Source organism: Meleagris gallopavo, chromosome 29 (genome assembly GCF_905368555.1).
Source record: "Meleagris gallopavo chromosome 29, MGAL_WU_HG_1.1, whole genome shotgun sequence".
Lineage (NCBI taxonomy): Eukaryota > Metazoa > Chordata > Aves > Galliformes > Phasianidae > Meleagris > Meleagris gallopavo.
In genome coordinates this window covers 2,614,184-2,632,295 of record NC_139432.1, presented here as the reverse complement: position 1 = coordinate 2,632,295, position 18,112 = coordinate 2,614,184, and the positions used below count along the sequence as shown (strand labels likewise).

Here is an 18,112-nt window from a genome sequence, read left to right as displayed (position 1 = left end):
ACCTCCCTCAGGGTTCATCTTATGCCTTCACACCTTCCTCTGTACAAGAGATCTGTGGCTTTCCAGTAAAATGCTGGTAGCTCATCCTCCAGAGATTACTGCTTTAAAAACAGATCATTCATTAACTGAATACAACCGTACGTGGCCAGCAATTAGCAAGCAGCCAGCTTCTGGATAAACAGAATGACTGTTTCCTGTAGTTTTCCGAGATCTACGAAGGATGTTCAGGAGATGAGGGAGGCTGGAAGCCTAAAATCAATTAAACACCTGAAAAGTCCCCCTAGGAAAGCAAGCCATTGCATCCCAGTGCTGCTTCCAGAGCCATCCCCAGTGAGCTGCAGCACAGCTCAGCCACCCCTGCATGGATAGTGAGGAACTGGGTCTGAACTCAGAACAGAAAGCAAGGAAGCTGCAGCACATCCCTCTGCTATCAGTGCTCCTGTGACTCTGAACACCTCCAGAGGCTTTATTTTAACCTCCTTATATATTTGGCCAAAGAAGCCAAAGCTGAGTTCTGTTGATGAAGAAACCAACCTGTCTCCTAAGTCTTCAACGACTGCCCTCATACAGCTGGAATTGAAGCCCATTCCAAAAGATCCTTTGCACTACTGAAGTGTGTACTCATTCTCTCACCTCCTCTACTTGCTGCATGTCTTACCCCACTGACAAAACCAGAGCACACCTTCCAAGCACCCTTGAGCTCAATGCCAGCAGCACGATGAAGAGGTGATCTGCAGCCCTGCCAGGATGGTGGCTGCTTGCTGCTGTTTGCTTTGCAGGCAGGACAGCCACTGCCAGATCCCGAGCATCTGAAATCTGATGTACCTTTTAACTTTGACACAGCATTGTCATGTTCTTCTCCCTTCAGACCTGGAGACTGCAACCTTAGATGAAACACGCAAGACGTGTAGCCACAGTGAGGCCATTCCACAGGCCTGCCATGCTGAAAGCACTGCATCTCCTCCTTCATGAGCTGAGTTTGCTCCTTTCTGCCTCTCCTTAACTTTTAGCAAATAAATTTTGAGCCATTTGGGGTTTTACACTTCCCAACCACCCTGCAGGATCTGCAAGGCGGAAGATCTTTCTGATGCTGGTTCATTCATGGATGTAACAACTGCTTCCCACAAGCTGCCTTCTCTCCTCCTGATGCTGTATTCCACCCAGACAGCCATGCTCTCCCCTCTGCCCTTTACAGTCCTCACTCACCATTTAACCTGTTCTTCTACATAGCTGCATAAAGACCCACAGCCTTCCTTCCCTGCCTGTGCCTTTCTTCCCATTGCAGCCACTACCAGAACACCATAAATCTCAGGAAGAGAGCCTGCTGGACTGAATTCCTGAGGATCTGTAAATGGATGCAGCACCAGGATCCTGCCTGCCACAAAGTCAGCATTCCTCCCTCCAAGGGCTGACATTCAGACATGCACGCCTGAACAAGTCCTGATAACCATTCCTGCCTCATCCCTTCTCTGCTCTCCCCCACTTTCCTGCCGTCTGAGAGCAAGTTTGAAAACAAAATTCCTGCCATAAAGGTCAGCACTTAGAGTCCTTTTTTTTTTTTTTACTGTTTCAGCTTCAAGCCTGTGCCATCAGAGAGCATCTGAAGCATCTTCCTCCACAGCCCCATTCTCTCCCCAGGAGGTCTCTCATTGAGCCCCATCTTCAGATATTCCCAAAGAGAAAGAAGGAGTGGAGAGATGGAGGAGTGCAGCACACATGCAAAAGCAATTGCTGTTCAGCACCCAAAGAGTGGCTTTTAATTGAGGTGCTGCTCTTCATGTCACCGTGGAAGAGGAGACTGCACCCAGCCCATGCCCAACAGCATCCCATTAGTCACAGCTGTGCAATACACTTCCAGAGCTGCAGGCAGGGCACAAAACGACGGTGCTTTGCACACACATTCCCCACTGCATCAAAAGAGAACCATCAGGAGGCAGAAAGGGAACCCCCTGGATCCCAGCAGTGCTCACCTTATTGGCTCTGATCTGCTTGTAAATATCCGTTTGCTGCCGGATTCGGTATTCCAGGTCTGAGACGTGGGCTTGGAGCCAATTCCAGCGACTGACGATGGCTGCACGGTCTGCTGCCCATCTCCACTCTGCCCTTCGTCTCCTGGAAAAACAGACAGGGGAAGGAGGGGGGGGGGGATGATTTTGAGTGTGACTTTAATTATACAGCCCACAGAAAACCGAGCAGAACTGACAGGCAGATCAAAAGCGACACGCCGAATGGCACGACTGATACCATCTAGCCACTGCTAATGACTACCAGCCCGGCCACAGACGTGCTGTAAAAGCCATGCCTCTGCAGAGCAACACGAAAACAACTTTGGGTACCCAGCGATTGAAGTTCTGCCTGCAAGCGTTAAGGTTTTACTCCACGCTCAGCTGAACCAGCAGCTCCAGTCCCACCTGGCTGCAGCCAGACCCACTTCTGCAGGTTCTGGAGGGAACAAAACCCCCCTGCCCTCTTTCCTAAACTGCACCCTCTTTGCAAGGAGCCATTGGGCATGAAATACGCCCCGACACCAGCACAGAGCACGTGGGGACACTGGGGCAAGCTTCACAATGCACCCGTGTTTGGAGAGCTCACGGTGCCTTGCAAAAGCTGTTGCCCTGCAAGGAGGTGTTGCAAAGGAAAGCAAGCAGCGGCAAATCATTTCTGCATCAGGTGGCTTGACCCAGCAAACAAAGAAGCTGGGAAAAACCATCAGATATTACTGAGTGAGCTGCACCTCTCTGCGTGGCTGAGAAGTGAAGGTGAGAGCACACAAACACGTGGGTGCACGGGGAGCCCACACACTCTGCAGCCCTCAGCTGACTTCCTACCTGCTTGCTCTCTGCTGCAAGCACCAAACGCGGCCCAGCAGGCACAGAAATGTGCTTTAGCTGTTGTGTGGATCACACCATTGCATTTTACGGTCAGCTGTTACAACACCACCTCACCAAACTGCCACCAAACTGCAGGGCAGATGGGAACACAAAGAGTAATGTATGTGTAAATGCACAGCTCTGCTCTCCTGCATTAGAAACCCTCCTATTACAGAAACACAACCTGAGCATCCGATTTGTTGGATAAGTGCTCAGACTACCCAGGAAGCACAAACCACAACACAGGCAGCAGCAGAGAGCGCACGTGCAAATGCAGCACTGCACAGCACTCAAGAACTCAGGAACAAAACAATTCCCTTCCCTCCTCATCTCATCCCCCTGCAGTGCTTCTGATGCAGAGCACAGTGCCTGCATGGTGCAAGCAGAACCCCCTGACTGCCCTGCACAGCACCTCCAGTTTGGTGCCAGCAGATGAAGGCACATTTCCACCACCATAAGCAATCGCTGCAGCAGCCTGCAGGCTTCCCCAGCCTCACTATGACCTCCACCAGCCTGAGCTCTCCTCTCTGGCATATTTCACCATATAAAGAGCCCCCTGCTGTGCTTGGCTCAGCACAAGCCTTTCCAGAGCACATTATTTCTCCAGGAATTGACTTCTTCCATACTTTTGTTGCACAAGCTGAAGGCAATTCGACTCCAGCAGCCGCAGGTCAAACCCAACGTCAGACCTCCCCAAGCTTTGGACTCCACACCAGGGCTCTGCAGCCTTACCACTGCTCTCTGGGGACCAAGAACAGTGCAGGAGGAAGGCAGAAAGCTGCTGAGAGCTCCCAAACCTCTGCCTTCCCTTTGCTTCCCTCCGCCAGCTTACAGAGCACCTGAGTGCGTTGAACAGCACTGGCCCACTCTGTTAAACAGCAGCATACAAATAAAAGTGTAAAACCTTGAATTTGAATCTCTTTCCAAACACTTTGCAAAGCAGAACTGCAGCCCCACACCTGCTGCCAGGGCAGGGGAAGCTGATCCCTTCTTTCTAAGCATTGCAGACTTCCAGATGATGCTGATGGAAGGGTTGATCCCACCTGCTGAGTGGCAGCACCCGCCTGCTAGGGGACACAGCACGTGCCCGGATGGTGCATGCAGCACAGGAGGAAGAGCAGCAGTTAAATACGATTGGAGAAAGGCAGTGGGGAAAAAAAAATTCCCACGTGACATCAGTGCACGTCCTTGGGATGGGTCTGGGTCCTTCCCAATGCACAAAGCACGCACCTGTGGGCTGCGTTCTGCCTTCTGAGCACAGCCACCCGCTGCAGCATGGGGAAGGGATTGAACCCCAGGTGGGTTCTGGCTGCTTCAGGAAGGGGTGTGTGCTCTGATGGAGTTATCCTTTGAACAGGTAATGTACACAGAGCCCTGCTGTGAGCACAGCAGCACCTCAGTCCGTGCATTCCAGCAGTATGAGCTGTGCTGGGTCCTGCATGCTCAGCAGCCGGGTGCTGCAGGGCTGTGCAAACTGTGCAGATAAGCAATCCGGAACACGGCTGCCACCTGTACGAGCTTAAACCAAGGTGATGCACTCAAACCAGGCTGCAGGGTGAAGATCAGCAGGGATCATCCCAACACAAGTGTGGGAACCCACAGTCCAAGCCCAAACCTCGCTGCACCAGCAGCAAGCAAATGGGGCACGGCAGGACCGGGCTCCCATGGCCACCTGAGATCCCAGCGAGGACACAACCTGCCAACAGACCACAAAAGCAATTTCAAATATGACACTCAGCTCTATTAAAGGGCCAATTATCCATATTAATTCTGCACGTGTGTTACCTACCACCGGGCAGCAGCCCCGGGGCAAAGGTTGGCAGCATGAACACAACGCAATGCTTCGTGTCCATACAGGCACAGTGACTACTCTCAAACAACAGCAAGATGCCAACAGGAATCTCACAGTTACACCAACTCTTATTTGAAGCAGTGGTTTCCCATCCTCTTTCTCTCCTTGTTTTTTGAGATGCTCCAATGCCAGTCCTGACAGCAAGGTGAAACACTGCCAATATCTCCAAAGCTCACTGGGAGAAGGTGGGTAAAAAGCCATGCACGCTGCTCACGTGCAATTTAGATGACACAAATCCAACTTTTTCAATTGCTCTCCCCATCTTCAGCTGCTGAAGGAAACACACCCAGCTCAGCTGCTGTTTGCAACCCCCTGTTCTGCAGGACCGCTGCTCTGCCCCAACGCTTTGCTGCACACCGTGAGCTCTGTGGGCAGACAGAGTTAAACTGCCCAATGCTCTCACAGCATCACAGAACGGCCAGGGTTGGAAGGGAGCTCAAGGATCACGAAGCTCCAACTCCCCACCAATGCAGGGCCACCAACCTCCACATTTCATACCAGACCATGCTGTCCAGGGCCCCATCCAACCTGGCCTTGAACACCTCCAGGGATGGACGGGGCATCCACAGCCTCTCTGGGCAGCTGTTCCAGCACCTCCCCACTCTCACAGCAAACAACTTCCCCCTGACATCCAACCTCAGTCTTCCCTCCCTCAACTTCAAACCATTTCCCCTTGTCCTGCTGTTATCTTTCCAAGAGTTGATTCCCCTCCTGTTTGTAGGCTCCCTTTAGGTCCTGAAGGCTGCAGTGAGGTCACCCCGCAGCCTTCTTTTTCTCTCATATGACAGCTCCAAGAGAGGAAGAGAAAACCCCACGAGCTCTGGAGAACAATCTCATTAGCTGACGACAACACTTCTCCCTGCCAAGGAGCCAACACGAACAGTTTGTTCGGCTGAGCTGCCCCCACCCCGCGGATGGAACCCACAGATGCTGATGGGCTCCTGTGTGCACAGCGCTGCTCAGTTCCATCCACCCCATCCCTGCATTCAGCAAAGCCCCACACTGCTCAGGGCCACGGGTGGTTTGCATTGCTCCAAGCACAGCTCAGTGCCCTCCCTGTGAGCAGCAGCCGTGCAAAGCCTGCACAGCAGCCATCGGTCAGGATATCAAAGGTTTGTTTTGGCATCACTGTTCATTAAAAAGGAAAAAAAAAAAAAAAGAGAGGAAAAAAGAGGCCAAGTGGCTCAGGCAAGTCATTACATGATGCCTGAACTCCTGCACAGGGATGATGCTGGGACAGGGCTGCACAGCCTGTGGTTATGACAGCAGAACCCAGAGTTCTTGTGCTGCAGCCGGTCCCAGCAGCACCGCCACTGCAGCTTGTGCTCCAGAGTGGGGCTCCAAGCCAAACCTCTGCCCCGTTCCACTCTCCTGTGGCACTTTTTCTCCCTAAATCCCTTCCTAGCAGAAAAAGTGCTTCTTGGAAAATTAAGCAACGAAGCACCATGCGCCCAATCATCCTTCCTCCCTTGAAGTCATCCATTAAAATGGAATGCCCCGTGCAAGCATGCAGGAACACGCCAGCAAGTTCTATGGATGTCCACACCAGTGGGACAAACACTGCGCTCAGCTCCTCTGCAGGAAACTGAAAATCATCACTGCTTTGTTCAGCTGGGACTCGGAGGAACCCCACGCACATCACCCATGGGTGCTTCTCATTTTGGTTCTGAGCCACAGAGAACGCCGTCAGCACCTGAAAGCAGAGCATCCCCAGCACGCTGTCACTCTGGGTGGCACATGGCACACACCAGCTGTGTGCTGAAGATGAGATGTTCTGGTCCCATCTCAGTGCTCAGCACCTCCCAGAGCCAGCAGTGGTGTGCGGTGACTCAGCACAGTGCTGGTGGTGCTGAGTCACTGCTGGCTGCTCCCAGCCCTCCCAATGGAAGTGTGGGCCCTGAGGGGAAGATGTGGCACTGCTCAGCCAGTGCCTGGGGACGGCAGTGCAGAGCCCTGCTGGGGCCTGGGGTCAGAGCTGGGTGCAGCCCCTGAGATACTCACAGAATCACAGAATGGGCTGGGTTGAAAAGGACCACAACGATCATCTGGTCCCAACCCCCTGCTGTGTGCAGGTCACCAACCAGCAGCCCAGGCTGCCCAGAGCCACATCCAGCCTGGCCTCGAATGCCTGCAGGGATGGGGCATCCACAGCCTCCTTGGGCAACCTGTTCCAGTGCCTCACCACCTTCTGAGTGAAAAACTTCCTCCTCATATCCAACCTAAACCTCCCCTGGCTCACTTTAAAACCATTCCCCCTTGTCCTATCACCATCCACCCTCACAAACAGCCGTTCCCCTCCTGTTTATACGCTCCCTTCAAGCACTGGAAGGCCACAATGAGGTCTCCTGGAGCCTTCTCTTCTCTTCTCTTCTCTTCTCTTCTCTTCTCTTCTCTTCTCTTCTCTTCTCTTCTCTTCTCTTCTCTTCTCTTCTCTTCTCTTCTCTTCTCTTCTCTTCTCTTCTCTTCTCTTCTCTTCTCTTCTCTTCTGCTCTCTCCTCTCCTCTCCTCTCCTCTCCTCTCCTCTCCTCTCCTCTCCTCTCCTCTCCTCTCCTCTCCTCTCCTCTCACTGAAGCCACTGGCAGAAGGGTCGGTGGGATTTCAGAGGCCATTCCCAAGGAGGGTCCACATGTTCTGCCAACACAACAGCAGCTCTGCTGCTCCCCCAGCGTGCCAGCAAGGATGGAACCCGAGCTGGGCTCAGCTCTGCAGGTGGGCAAGGGTCATGGTGCCAAGGGAAGGAGTGCTGAACAGCCACAGAACCATCAAGGCTGGGAATGACCTCTCAGACAGACCCCCGTGCCCACAGACCCCTCAGTGCCACATCCCCACGGTCCTGGAACACCTGCAGGGATGGGACCCCCACCCCCCACCCCCTGGGCAGCCCATGCCAACTCATCACCAAAATGTTTCCTAATGTTCAGCAGTCCTGTCCCTTGTGCCGCCCCAAATGCCTGCCAAGGAGGGCACCCTCCCAGCACAGACACAGGAGCGTAACCTCCAACCTGGCTGAGCTTTCACCCATCTCCACCTGTCACCAGCACACAAAGTGCTAAGAAAAACCCCAGAAATACCCCTAATTGTAACGGGCTCTGTGACGGAGGCCATTGGGTAAACTACAAAAAGACTTCCACAAAACAACCATCACGTCCATACGATGTCACCTGCTGCTGAGCTCATGACCAAGGCACTGCCTGCTCTGGCTGCAACGTGAAGCTCACTGGTACTTTAACACATCCTTCTCGTTGTACCAACCTCACGCTTAATGAAATGCAGTTCAGTTCACAACAAAACTTCCTCCAAGAACGCATGCTCCTTTTTGCTAAGCACAGCCCTCCATTAGCACTGCTGCTTTGCTTACAATTGCCACCTCCCCAGCTGGGCTGAACTGCACAGGAAAACACAACCGCCGTCTATCTAGATGCACAGTTTTCACTGTAAGTCGTGTCTCTCCCCTTAGAAAGCAGGATGTGGCAGCAGCACCGTACCCTTGCCAACCACCTCCCTTTGGCAAACGCAGCAGCGAGGCACAGCTCTGCACACTGCAGAGGATGCACCCAGCATCCGATGCACGACCAGCACCCAACCCACCTCCTGCATCTCCTGCAACGGCAAGGACTGCAACTCCATGCAACGCAAGCATCCCCTCACAAAAGAAAAAGGAGCCTTGAATTCTCCCACCAAACAGCCAGCAGAGCAGACACTCAGGGCACGGAGCAAAGCGCCCGAGGAGCTGCAGCAGTCACCCAACAGCAGAGCCCTTTGTGCGTGTGCAAATGGAGCAGCGCTGAGTCTTTCCGTCGGTGGCACCGGCCCTGCGGGGAGGGCAACGCAGCCTTATGCAAATGGGAACCCATTGTTACAAGGGAAAATTTATTTCACATTCCTGAGCAGTGGCAGTTCCTGGAGCATAACAATTGGTGAGGCCCTTCTGCTGAGGACCGCATATTTTTACGCTCCGCAGTAAATCAATATTCCGTAAGACAGAAACTCTGCTCAATTACTGCCAGCCCAGGACGGCGGCTCCGGTTGGTGAACAACATCCACAGGGCACTGCATCAGAACAGGACTTATTTGGGACGTGCTTCTCGTCGTTCAAAAGTTTACTTAAGGCAGAATGGATGGAATGATGCTCTGGGACATCACCCCGTGCACGGCGCTCAGTGCCAGCGCCCAGGGAAGCAATGAGTCCCAGCACACAGCTCCCAGCTCTTCCCTTTTCATTACGCAGCCCTAAGACCAAAGGGTGCAGTCCTGCCCCGAGGGGCTGGCTGTGTTCAGCTCCACGCATTCTGCAGCCCAGTGGCAAAATGAGATTCGGGAGAAGCGCTGATGCTGCTGCAGGATCTGCTCCCGAGAGTGGGAAATTTCCATGCTCCTGAGCTGCCCTCCTCTCCTTATGTGTCCACTGGGGCACCAGAAGAAAAAGGAGAGGGTTTGGCAAGCAAGTCTCAAAATATACAACCCTAACCAGGCTGTGGATGCTCCTCCCTGGAAGCATTCAGGGCCAGGCTGGATGGGGCTGTGAGCAGCCTGGTCCAGAGGGAGGTGTCCCTGCCTACAGCAGGGGGTTGAAATAGATGATCTGAAGGAACCCTTCCAACCCAAACCATTCTATGACTACAACACAGCTCTGAGCATCACAGAACGAAGCACAAACGCCCGTTCTTCAGAAGTGCTTCCACTCCTCCCTTACTGCCCAGGACAGCCAGCAGGCTTTTTGATTCGGCACAAAGCCAGAATTGGGGGGAAAAAAAAAAAAAAAGAAAAAAAGAATCATTTGGAGCTGCACGTTGACATCAAAACAAAACAGGTAGAAGGCAAGAAGGATTCCCAGGCAAAGCAGAAGCTGGAATCAGCACAAAATAGAGCCAAGATGGGGCAGGTGTGGTGGAATGGTCAGCAGAGGGGTTTAGGGAGCACTGCAGCAGCAATGGGAGGAGATGGGGATGTGCACAGCTCCAAAGGGTGCAAGCAGGGCTCCCTGCACCCAAAGATGGCCTCTTTGGTCTAAAACGGGCAGAGCGAGGACAAAGCTGCCCATCAGTGTTAAATCTGAAGGTCAGTTAGCCAAGGGAAGGGGCAGACGAGCTATTTCCCTTGGTCCCATGCCAGGAGTTCCCTCTCTGGCACACAGAGCAGGAGCAGAACGGCCTGCACGCCCTGTATCTGAGAGAGGAGAAAAGTAATCCTGGCTGAAGGAATGCTGATGGGTACGGCAGCGTGAGGAAGTGCAGAGAGAAACAGAAAGAGAAGGGGGGGAGGACGCCAGAAGGCTAACGGGGCTCACGCTGAGCTCGGCGCCGGGCAGGGAGCGGGGCAGCAATCGGCACTGGGAGCAGAAGAGCCGAGGAACGGGCAACTGGATCCTGCAGCAAAGCTTCATGGCAGAGGGTCTGGTCTGAGCACAGGGCAGGTGCTGCTGCTGGGCAGAGGGAGCGGGGATGTGGAGCTCCTTGCTGTAACGGAGCTGCCCCGAGCAGCACGCTCCAGCTGTGCAAATCCCATTTTATTCCCATTAGGAGAAGAAAGGCTCAGCCCGCATTGTTCGGCTGCATTAAAGCCCTTCTGCTGCAGATGCTCCAAAGGGCTGAAGGAACACATCGGGGGGGACGCAAGGAGCATTGTGGCTTTCCAAGGAAGGACGGAGCTCCAGCCAGCTCCAAGAGCCTTCCTACAGAGCAAGCAGCCACTAATGAACGCCACTAACGAGGGGTTCTCAGGGAACACCCCATCTCATCTCCCTGTGATTGGCCACATCCCCCTGCTAGCACTTGCCCCATTTTCTGTGCCAGCAAAAAGTCCACACCCCCAAATCTCTCGGCCACTCCTGGCTCCTTTACACGGCTTTCCCCACCGAGGAGCACACTCATCGAATCTGCAGGTCACTCTGCACCTTCCCACAAAGCACAGCTTAAGAACCACTATTTCAGCCTGCATGGAGCACCACTGCCACCAGCCTTGTCTGTGCAAGGAGCACTGAGTGCTGCATGGCAAGCGAGCTGAGGGTGCACACAGAGTCCCAGCACTCACCATCCTCTCCTCCGCCCTCGTGGTGCACAATGCCCTGTGCTACAAGGGCAAAACACGCTCAGCTCAGGCAGCCCAGTGCAGAGAGTCAAGGAAAGACTCACTGACTCATTGCTTCCACTCCACCTGTCCCCAGGACAGAGGGCTTCAGTCCCAGCGCCGTCGAGCATCCATCCTTCAGCAGGACTCAATGCACTGTAAGGCAAGGACCTCCCCCCGAACATAGTTTTATCCACAGGAGGCCCGTGCTGCTCGCTGCGGGTTGACAAAGGCCTTAATGTTGCAACTTACAGATACCCTATTTATTTTCCTGAAAAGAGTACGGGGTAATTCAAACCCTGGGAGAGCACACAGGCCTTGGAGGAGGGAAGGAAGCAGTCTGAATGAGCCTGCAGAGCTCTTTTTTTGCAGGGCTGAGGGCTGGCAGTGCTGATAAACGATGGAATTCCTATGCATGCCATCCAAGCTGCAAACCCCTCTGCAGAACAAGGCCAGGGTTTGCACAGACTGCCCTGACGCTGCAGGCTAGAAGCAGGCTGGGGATGCACCAACAGCTCACGCAGCACCTGGTTCCCATCCTGCAGCATCACAGCCCTCTGTCAGCATCCCAAATTCCGGTTTCAGATGTGAATTCTCCTTCAGGTCTCCATCCAAGGGCACACTCAGGGGAAGCCCTCTGCTCCCAGCAGGTAGAGGTCAGCAGGGCAAGTTACTGAGCCCAGAGGCTCTCAAGGACACACCACGTTCCTACCTGCAGCATTCCTCCATCCTTCTGCCCAGACCCTACACAGCCAGGCGATGAGGGACCCCAGCACAGCTCCAACCCCCACCCCCAGAACCGCTTCCATTCCTCCCAGCTTTGTCACAGCTTTTCCTAACGTAACACGGCCAAACAAAAAGCCAAACCATTGGTTGGTGTGTGACAGGAGTTTAGTACAGAACTTTATTTCAAGCACATGCACGCATCCCAGTCTGCACATGCAAACCTTGAACTTTCATTCTAGATTGCTCCAAACGGCCCAGAAATAAATGATGTGATTTTGGAGCGCTCCAAACGCCCCTTTAAAACTGAACTGCTGGAGAACCCACCCACAGGGCATCAATATTGGCAATATCCCACCAAATCCTGTAGGTTTTTTGCCCTCCACAGGGCACTGCTCACCTCTCCTCCCACCCAAGCTGAGTGCTCGCATCACAAACCACTCCTCCATTTACACAGAGTAAAGTACAAACCTCCCAGCTCGTTAGATGTCACTCCCTCTGTTTGTGACCTAATTACATCCCCAGTGTTGGTACCAGGGTTAGCAGCTCCCTGGGCACATTGGGGCAGGAGTTCACATGGCAAAGTGCACAGTGCAGAGTTCCAAGTGCACGAAGCCAAAAGGCAGCAGCTCAAAAAGCCAGAGAAGTGAACAATAAAGGAGGAGAGATGGAATTAGGTCCAAGCAGGAGACCCCCACCTGGCCAGGCAAAAAAAGCAAGGAAAAGAAAAAGAAGGGTGAGAGGTGGCACTGTGCACACAGTGATACCCATGTGGGGATGCAGCCCAAACCCACCGACCCTCTGCTCCATCACACATTTGCCTTTTGATCCCAGCTGCACCACCGACATCTTTTTCTCATCTTTACCACCAGCAGAATTGCAGCTCACCCTTCTGATAGCTGTTACTCACCAGGTCTCCATCAGCACAGGCAGAAAGTTGCTTTAGAGGCAGCCGCAGTTAATATCACAGACTGAATTCCACCATAATCAATTTGGTACCTTCCTTTCTTTTAATTAATTAAGCCCATGGCAGAATTGTTCCTTGGGCTCAGGACCCAGCACAAGGCCAGGCAGAGCTGCCAGCAGCAAGGAACCCAGGTGAGGTGCCCAGTCCTGTGCTGGAACAAACGTGTGCATTACACACACATGCACACAAGAAGAAACTGAGGTTGAGAAGGGAGTATGTGGCTTTCATCTCAGTTCTGAAGAGTGAAGAAGGGGGGGAGGCAGCAGCAGGTTAACCCACCCCCTGTAACAACCCGTGGGGGACAGCTCGTGTCTGGGATTTGGGTTAGTTTGGCATTAAAACCAAAGCATGTGATCCGATGTAAGGCAGCCTGCATGAGGTTTTCTTCATTTAATTTTTATTTTTTAACTATTTTTAAGTACTCCCTCCTCCCCAACAGCTCTCATCCCACTGTGACCCTGCAGCTCACGCACCAACACCAGGCCGGGAGTTCAAATTCCTATGCACGCTTGCTAAAAGGTCCCATATAATGGGGATGAAGAAGTTCAGAGAGTTCCCTAAATCCTCCCCTCACAGCCAACATCTGCCTGCATTACGTTCCACTATGGGGAGAAGTGAAATAACAACTGGGAAGGAAGTGCCTGGGGATGCTTCACCCAGCTCCCAAGCAGCAGGACAGCTCGACTCCCACTGCCAACAGGACACAAAGTGCTGTACCCCCCTCCCACATTCCTCCCCTTTGCCACCTCTACCAGGAAGGCACAAAGATCCCCTGTGCCTTTCAGAGCAAATCCAACCACGCCACGTTTCTCCCTATGCATGCAGCACCATCGAGCCCTGATCACATCCAGTGTTTCCCAACAGTTCAGACAAGGCATGAGATGGCCGGAGCTCGGAAACGCTCTCACCGGTGGCTGGGATGCTTGGTGGAAGCTGAGCAGGGTGTCAGGCTCCCCATTTACCAGGAACACTTACAGGGAGATATGGGAGCACTGCGCAGATGAGCAGAACGATGGCCAACCAGCACCAGTTGCACTCATCACAGTGGTGTGAGCTCAAAGCTTTGTGCTTCCAGAGCAAAGCCAGAGCCAGGAGCAGCTGCAGCAGATCCCTAATCCTAATGTGAGAATAGCACAGGGCCAACAGGTGTGGGATCAGGAACCTGGCCTGGTGACAGCCCTCAGTGCTCCCTTCTGCACAGGCACTGCTGGGACAATGGAGTCACTGTCCACAGCTTTGGAAATCAAGTTCCTCTTTGTGGAATTCCAATGTCACCAAATGAAGGCTGCAACCCAACCATCACCCCCCAACCTGCCCCGTGGCCAAGTTCCTCGCATCCTGCCTTGATGCTGCTGGAAAAATTCCCTGGTTTAACCAATATCACTCATTATACAGGAGTGGAGGTACCTGCTGGTCCTGATGGGCAGCTCGTGGGCAGGGCAAACTCCACGAAGAGGAAATCGGTTTGGTCAAAATTCTAACACTTGGACTCCACCACTGCATAAAGGGTTGTGCAAATGCAATTCATAAATAGGTCAGAGACACAAGGAAGCAGATGAAAGGCAGATGGCTGTGAGAGAAGAGAGGCAGGAGGAAGAGGGCATCTAACGCAGGAGAGAAGCAACCAAGGAACTCCATGAAATCCCTGTTTGGTTTCACCCTCCTGTGCAATGGTGCTGACATAAAGTGAAGCAACAAAGTCCCTTTTCCTTTATGCTGGGGAATAAAATGAGGGGAAAAAAAAACCAACAAAACCCACACAGAATCATAGAATTGCTCAGGTTGGAAAAGACCTTAAAGATCATCAAGTCACCTCCCAGAATCTCCGGGTCAGAGGGGTCAACGTTAACCTGGAACGGAGCCCAAGCACTTACAATGACAGACCACAGGACAGCATTAATTCAGGGCACAATCCCCCCCACCTCCAGCACAACTCCCACTGGGGTCCACACAACCTTTGTGCAAATCCAGACGGCCACGACCTGCACGCACTGCAGGAATCCCAACTGCTGCCATAACCCAAACCCACCCCTTCGCCACCGCAGCACCACGCACAGCACAGCTGCACCCCCACTGCACTACTTCAGCTATTTCTCCTTCTGTTTTTCCAAGCCTAGAGCTCCACGTATGTTAAAAAAAAATACAAATCTTTTTAATATTTAATTGTTTGAAGGTAACTCTTGCTAAGACATCAGAACGGTTCGGGTTGGCAGCAGATAAAGCACATCCCAGCTGATCAGCAACTGAAAGGGGAGAACAGGAACAGGAGGCACTTTGAGTAATTTCTGCAGAAACGAGAAGCTAAATTAAACTTGATTGAAGGAACAAAAAGTAGTAAGGCTTCGCTGACAGCAAGATGGCTTACTGCACGAGCAGCAAGTGAGAATAGAGCATGCTTCATGCTTCTGTCCATATTTAGCAGAAACAAAAGAGCACAGGCTGGAATTACTGGTATTGGGATTGATTTGTGTGAAGCCCTGGTGAAACAAACAGGAAAACGGACCACTCAGCACCTCTATGCTGAGTTCTGCTCTTCATACACCAGTGATCCGTCAGGCCTTACGATGTAAGGATACGGGGAAAAATAAGTGCTGCTGACCTGTATCTCCAAGCTCTTCCCATACTGCTCACAACATCTGGCTGTGCCAGCTCTGATGTGGAACTCCTGGGAGACTGAGCCAAGGGTTTGGGTCACCCCATGGAATCAGCTCCAAAGAAGCTTTAATCCAAGGATTTCATTCTAGTTTCCCTGAAATCCCACTTCCAAAGGCGCAGAGCTCAGTGCTGCATCACCCCCCACCCATCCCATACACCGAGGTGAGGAAGATTTGCTGCTGAAATTACCACCCCAGCAAAGCAGATGGGAGCATCACCAGAGTGCAAGGTCCTGCAAGCTGCAGGTGTGTCTGACAGGGAGCTCTGAGCAGAGAGGCTGCAACACGCAACCAGAAGATGTGGAAAAACATCTCCTCCTGCAGCCACCGGTGCAGCACCAGAGCTGTGCTCATCCTCCCAACGCCGCAGCCGCAGCGAAACGAATCGTGCTCCAAGGGGCAAACAGCTGAAAGCATCCCGGCTGCAGCTCACAGGAGATCTGCTTCCTCAGTGCCCATCACAGCTGATGTGAACACAGCCTCAGAGCACCGGCAGTCACACAGCCGACGCTGCTGCTCTCTCCTTACAGCCAGTGTGCAGCTGGGACTCACGCACACTCCCACGGAGTTTCCACGAGCACAGCCCCATCAGCAGCAAGCAGTGAGTTCAGGCTCCTGCTGGGAAACACCTTTAGGAGCACAGCTTTGCTGGGAAGTGCTTCTTGGGGCAGTTGTCTCTTTCACAGGATATCCCCCGGGAGAGGAAGGAGATGACATAACCTGAACTTTTCTAAGAGTAAACATACTGGAAATGCAGCACACGGTGATTTTAAGAGGCAGAACAAACAAAAGCAGCAGCAGAGGGAGAGGTCACTCACTTTGCCTGGGGCTCAGCTGGGATGGGCACAGCTGGGCAGACCCCCAGCCTGGGGTCCTGCAGCTCTGTTTGCAGACCCCTCCTTCCCCTTCTCCTCTCCTCAAGCAGAGCACAACCCCCAACATCTGCTCAGGAGGCAGCAACCACACATATGCTGCAAAAGTGAAGATGCCACAGAACCCCATTCATTCTCAGTTCCAGTTTGCTTGATCCAAGCACCCAGTGCTTGCCTAGCATCACTGCAAGCTGCCTTGTGCTTCTCTGCATCAGGGCCAGTGGCACGAGCACCCAGCTGTGCTGCTGCTGCCCGGGCTGTGAATGAACCAACAGCCTTTGTGAGTGTATTTAAAATTAAAAAAAAAAAGCATCAGTTATTACTAAAGAAAAATTAAGCCTCTCTGTCATCATATCACATAGCAGGAAAAGAACAGGCTGTACCCATTTTCAGCTGTTATTACTGAAAACAAACACGAAAGCAGGAGAAGCATCATCTCATTGCAGCAGTGCATCTTCCCCGCATCTGCTCACCGGGAGAATAAAGTCTTGGAGCCTCCTTTCTCTGCCTCAATGCTTCTCCTGCTTGCAGCCTTCTTTTATAGGACAACGTCCCCCACTTTGAGACCAAGGAACCACAACGGCTTCAAAACAGCTGAGGATTGTGGAGGAACTATTCCAGGCTCCGCAACGCTGGGAGGAATACAGCGTGCAGCAAACAAGGCTTCAAAACACCCTCTGCCCTCTTCCTCTTTCAGCTCTCTCAAATAAGGCTAAAGAGGAAACCTGCCAAGGCACTGAAGAATAAGGCCACCTGCTCTGCTAAGGGAACTAAAGGAAGCAACAACGCCCCACGAGCAAAGCACTGAGACCACGGGACACGGGGCTCCGCACCCCAGCGATGGCTGCACCCAGAGCCACGCAGGGCAGCCCTGCAGCTCTGCCCAGAAGCACCTCGGGGTACAGCAGTGCTGCTCCCCCCAGCCCCTGCCCACCCTGCCCCCAAACCCAACTCAGTGCTCACTAAAGGCGAGTCCAAGCTCAGCTCCCAGGTTAGTCAGCGTTTGCATCTTGAGAGCACTACACAAACACTCCATGTGCTCAGCTCTATCAGCAAGTCTAAGGAGAGCAGACTTGGCTCCGACAGAGAGACTAGAATTACACACACACACAAATTAAAATGCCTGGATCCTTTCCAGAGCGCATTGCTTGGAATTTGTCTTTCTGCTTGGCAGTGCACAGCCACATGAATATCTGCTTTTTGTAGGCGCGGTGCAGAAATCTGTACAGCCCAGTTCTGACCCTAAAATGGGGTAAATAATAAAACCCTTGTGTGGCAGAACGTCCTCAAAAGCAGAGGAGAGCCCAACTTTTCTTGTAGGAACTCTGCAGATCTCAAAGAACTTCCCAGCCTGTGGAGTTTCTGCACTCTCCATACTGACACACTCCAACCATAAGAAATGGAGTAGATATGCCTCACAGGAGGCTGGAAAAGCTCTAAAAGCTTTAACCAAAATAGTACATGCTATACATTAATATAAATACTTAATATTGACACGTTTCGGGATGAGGTTCAGACGAGATCACTGGAAGCTTGCAAGCTTTGCCAAGCAGTGCTGCAGCTTCATGGGGAACCACAGTGCCAAGGTTTGCAGCAACAGAACATCTGAGCTCAGCTCCCACTACCTGCACCTGAACAAGCTTTTTTAATGGAAATTCTGGACTAGAAATGATTTTTTAATCAAAAGCTTATCTTCCCTCTGATCTTGTCGGCATCGCATGGCAGAAGTGAAGACAGGATCCCTAGGACTTGGCATTTCCCTTCCTTGCAACGAGCAGCAGCCTGGCTGGGCTCTGACTGTCACCCTCACTGCTGCGATTCCCATCCCTGGAGCTGTGCTGCCCACGCAGGGCTGAGCCACACACCCACTGCTGCACTGCATTTGTGATGGGGAGGAAAGGAGCACTGCCATCCCAGGGCATGGATGGAGGAGGCAGAAAGCGCCGGGAGGGACAAACAGCTCGACAAGCCAGGAGGGTAGGAGGGGAATAGAAGTTGGAAGGCGAGTTTTTTGCTTTTTAATAAAGCAGGAAAGGTGCTTCTTTAATGACAGCTGCGGTGTGGCAGTGCTGCCTCGCCTTGCTTCATCCTTACTGCAAGCAGAGCCA

The 18,112-nt window shown here is 52.7% G+C and overlaps 1 protein-coding gene across 3 annotated transcripts in view; it reads right to left on the bottom strand.

Moving 5' to 3' along the window:
- Positions 1–18,112, bottom strand: part of KANSL1 (KAT8 regulatory NSL complex subunit 1) — a 70,143-nt gene that overhangs the window by 18,604 nt on the left and 33,427 nt on the right. For all 3 annotated transcript variants that reach the window (XM_085211184.1, XM_085211182.1, XM_085211185.1), the window contains one exon: positions 1,971–2,112. In XM_085211184.1, the coding sequence (XP_085067310.1) occupies positions 1,971–2,112 (142 nt within the window). The remainder of the gene's footprint in view (positions 1–1,970; positions 2,113–18,112) is intronic.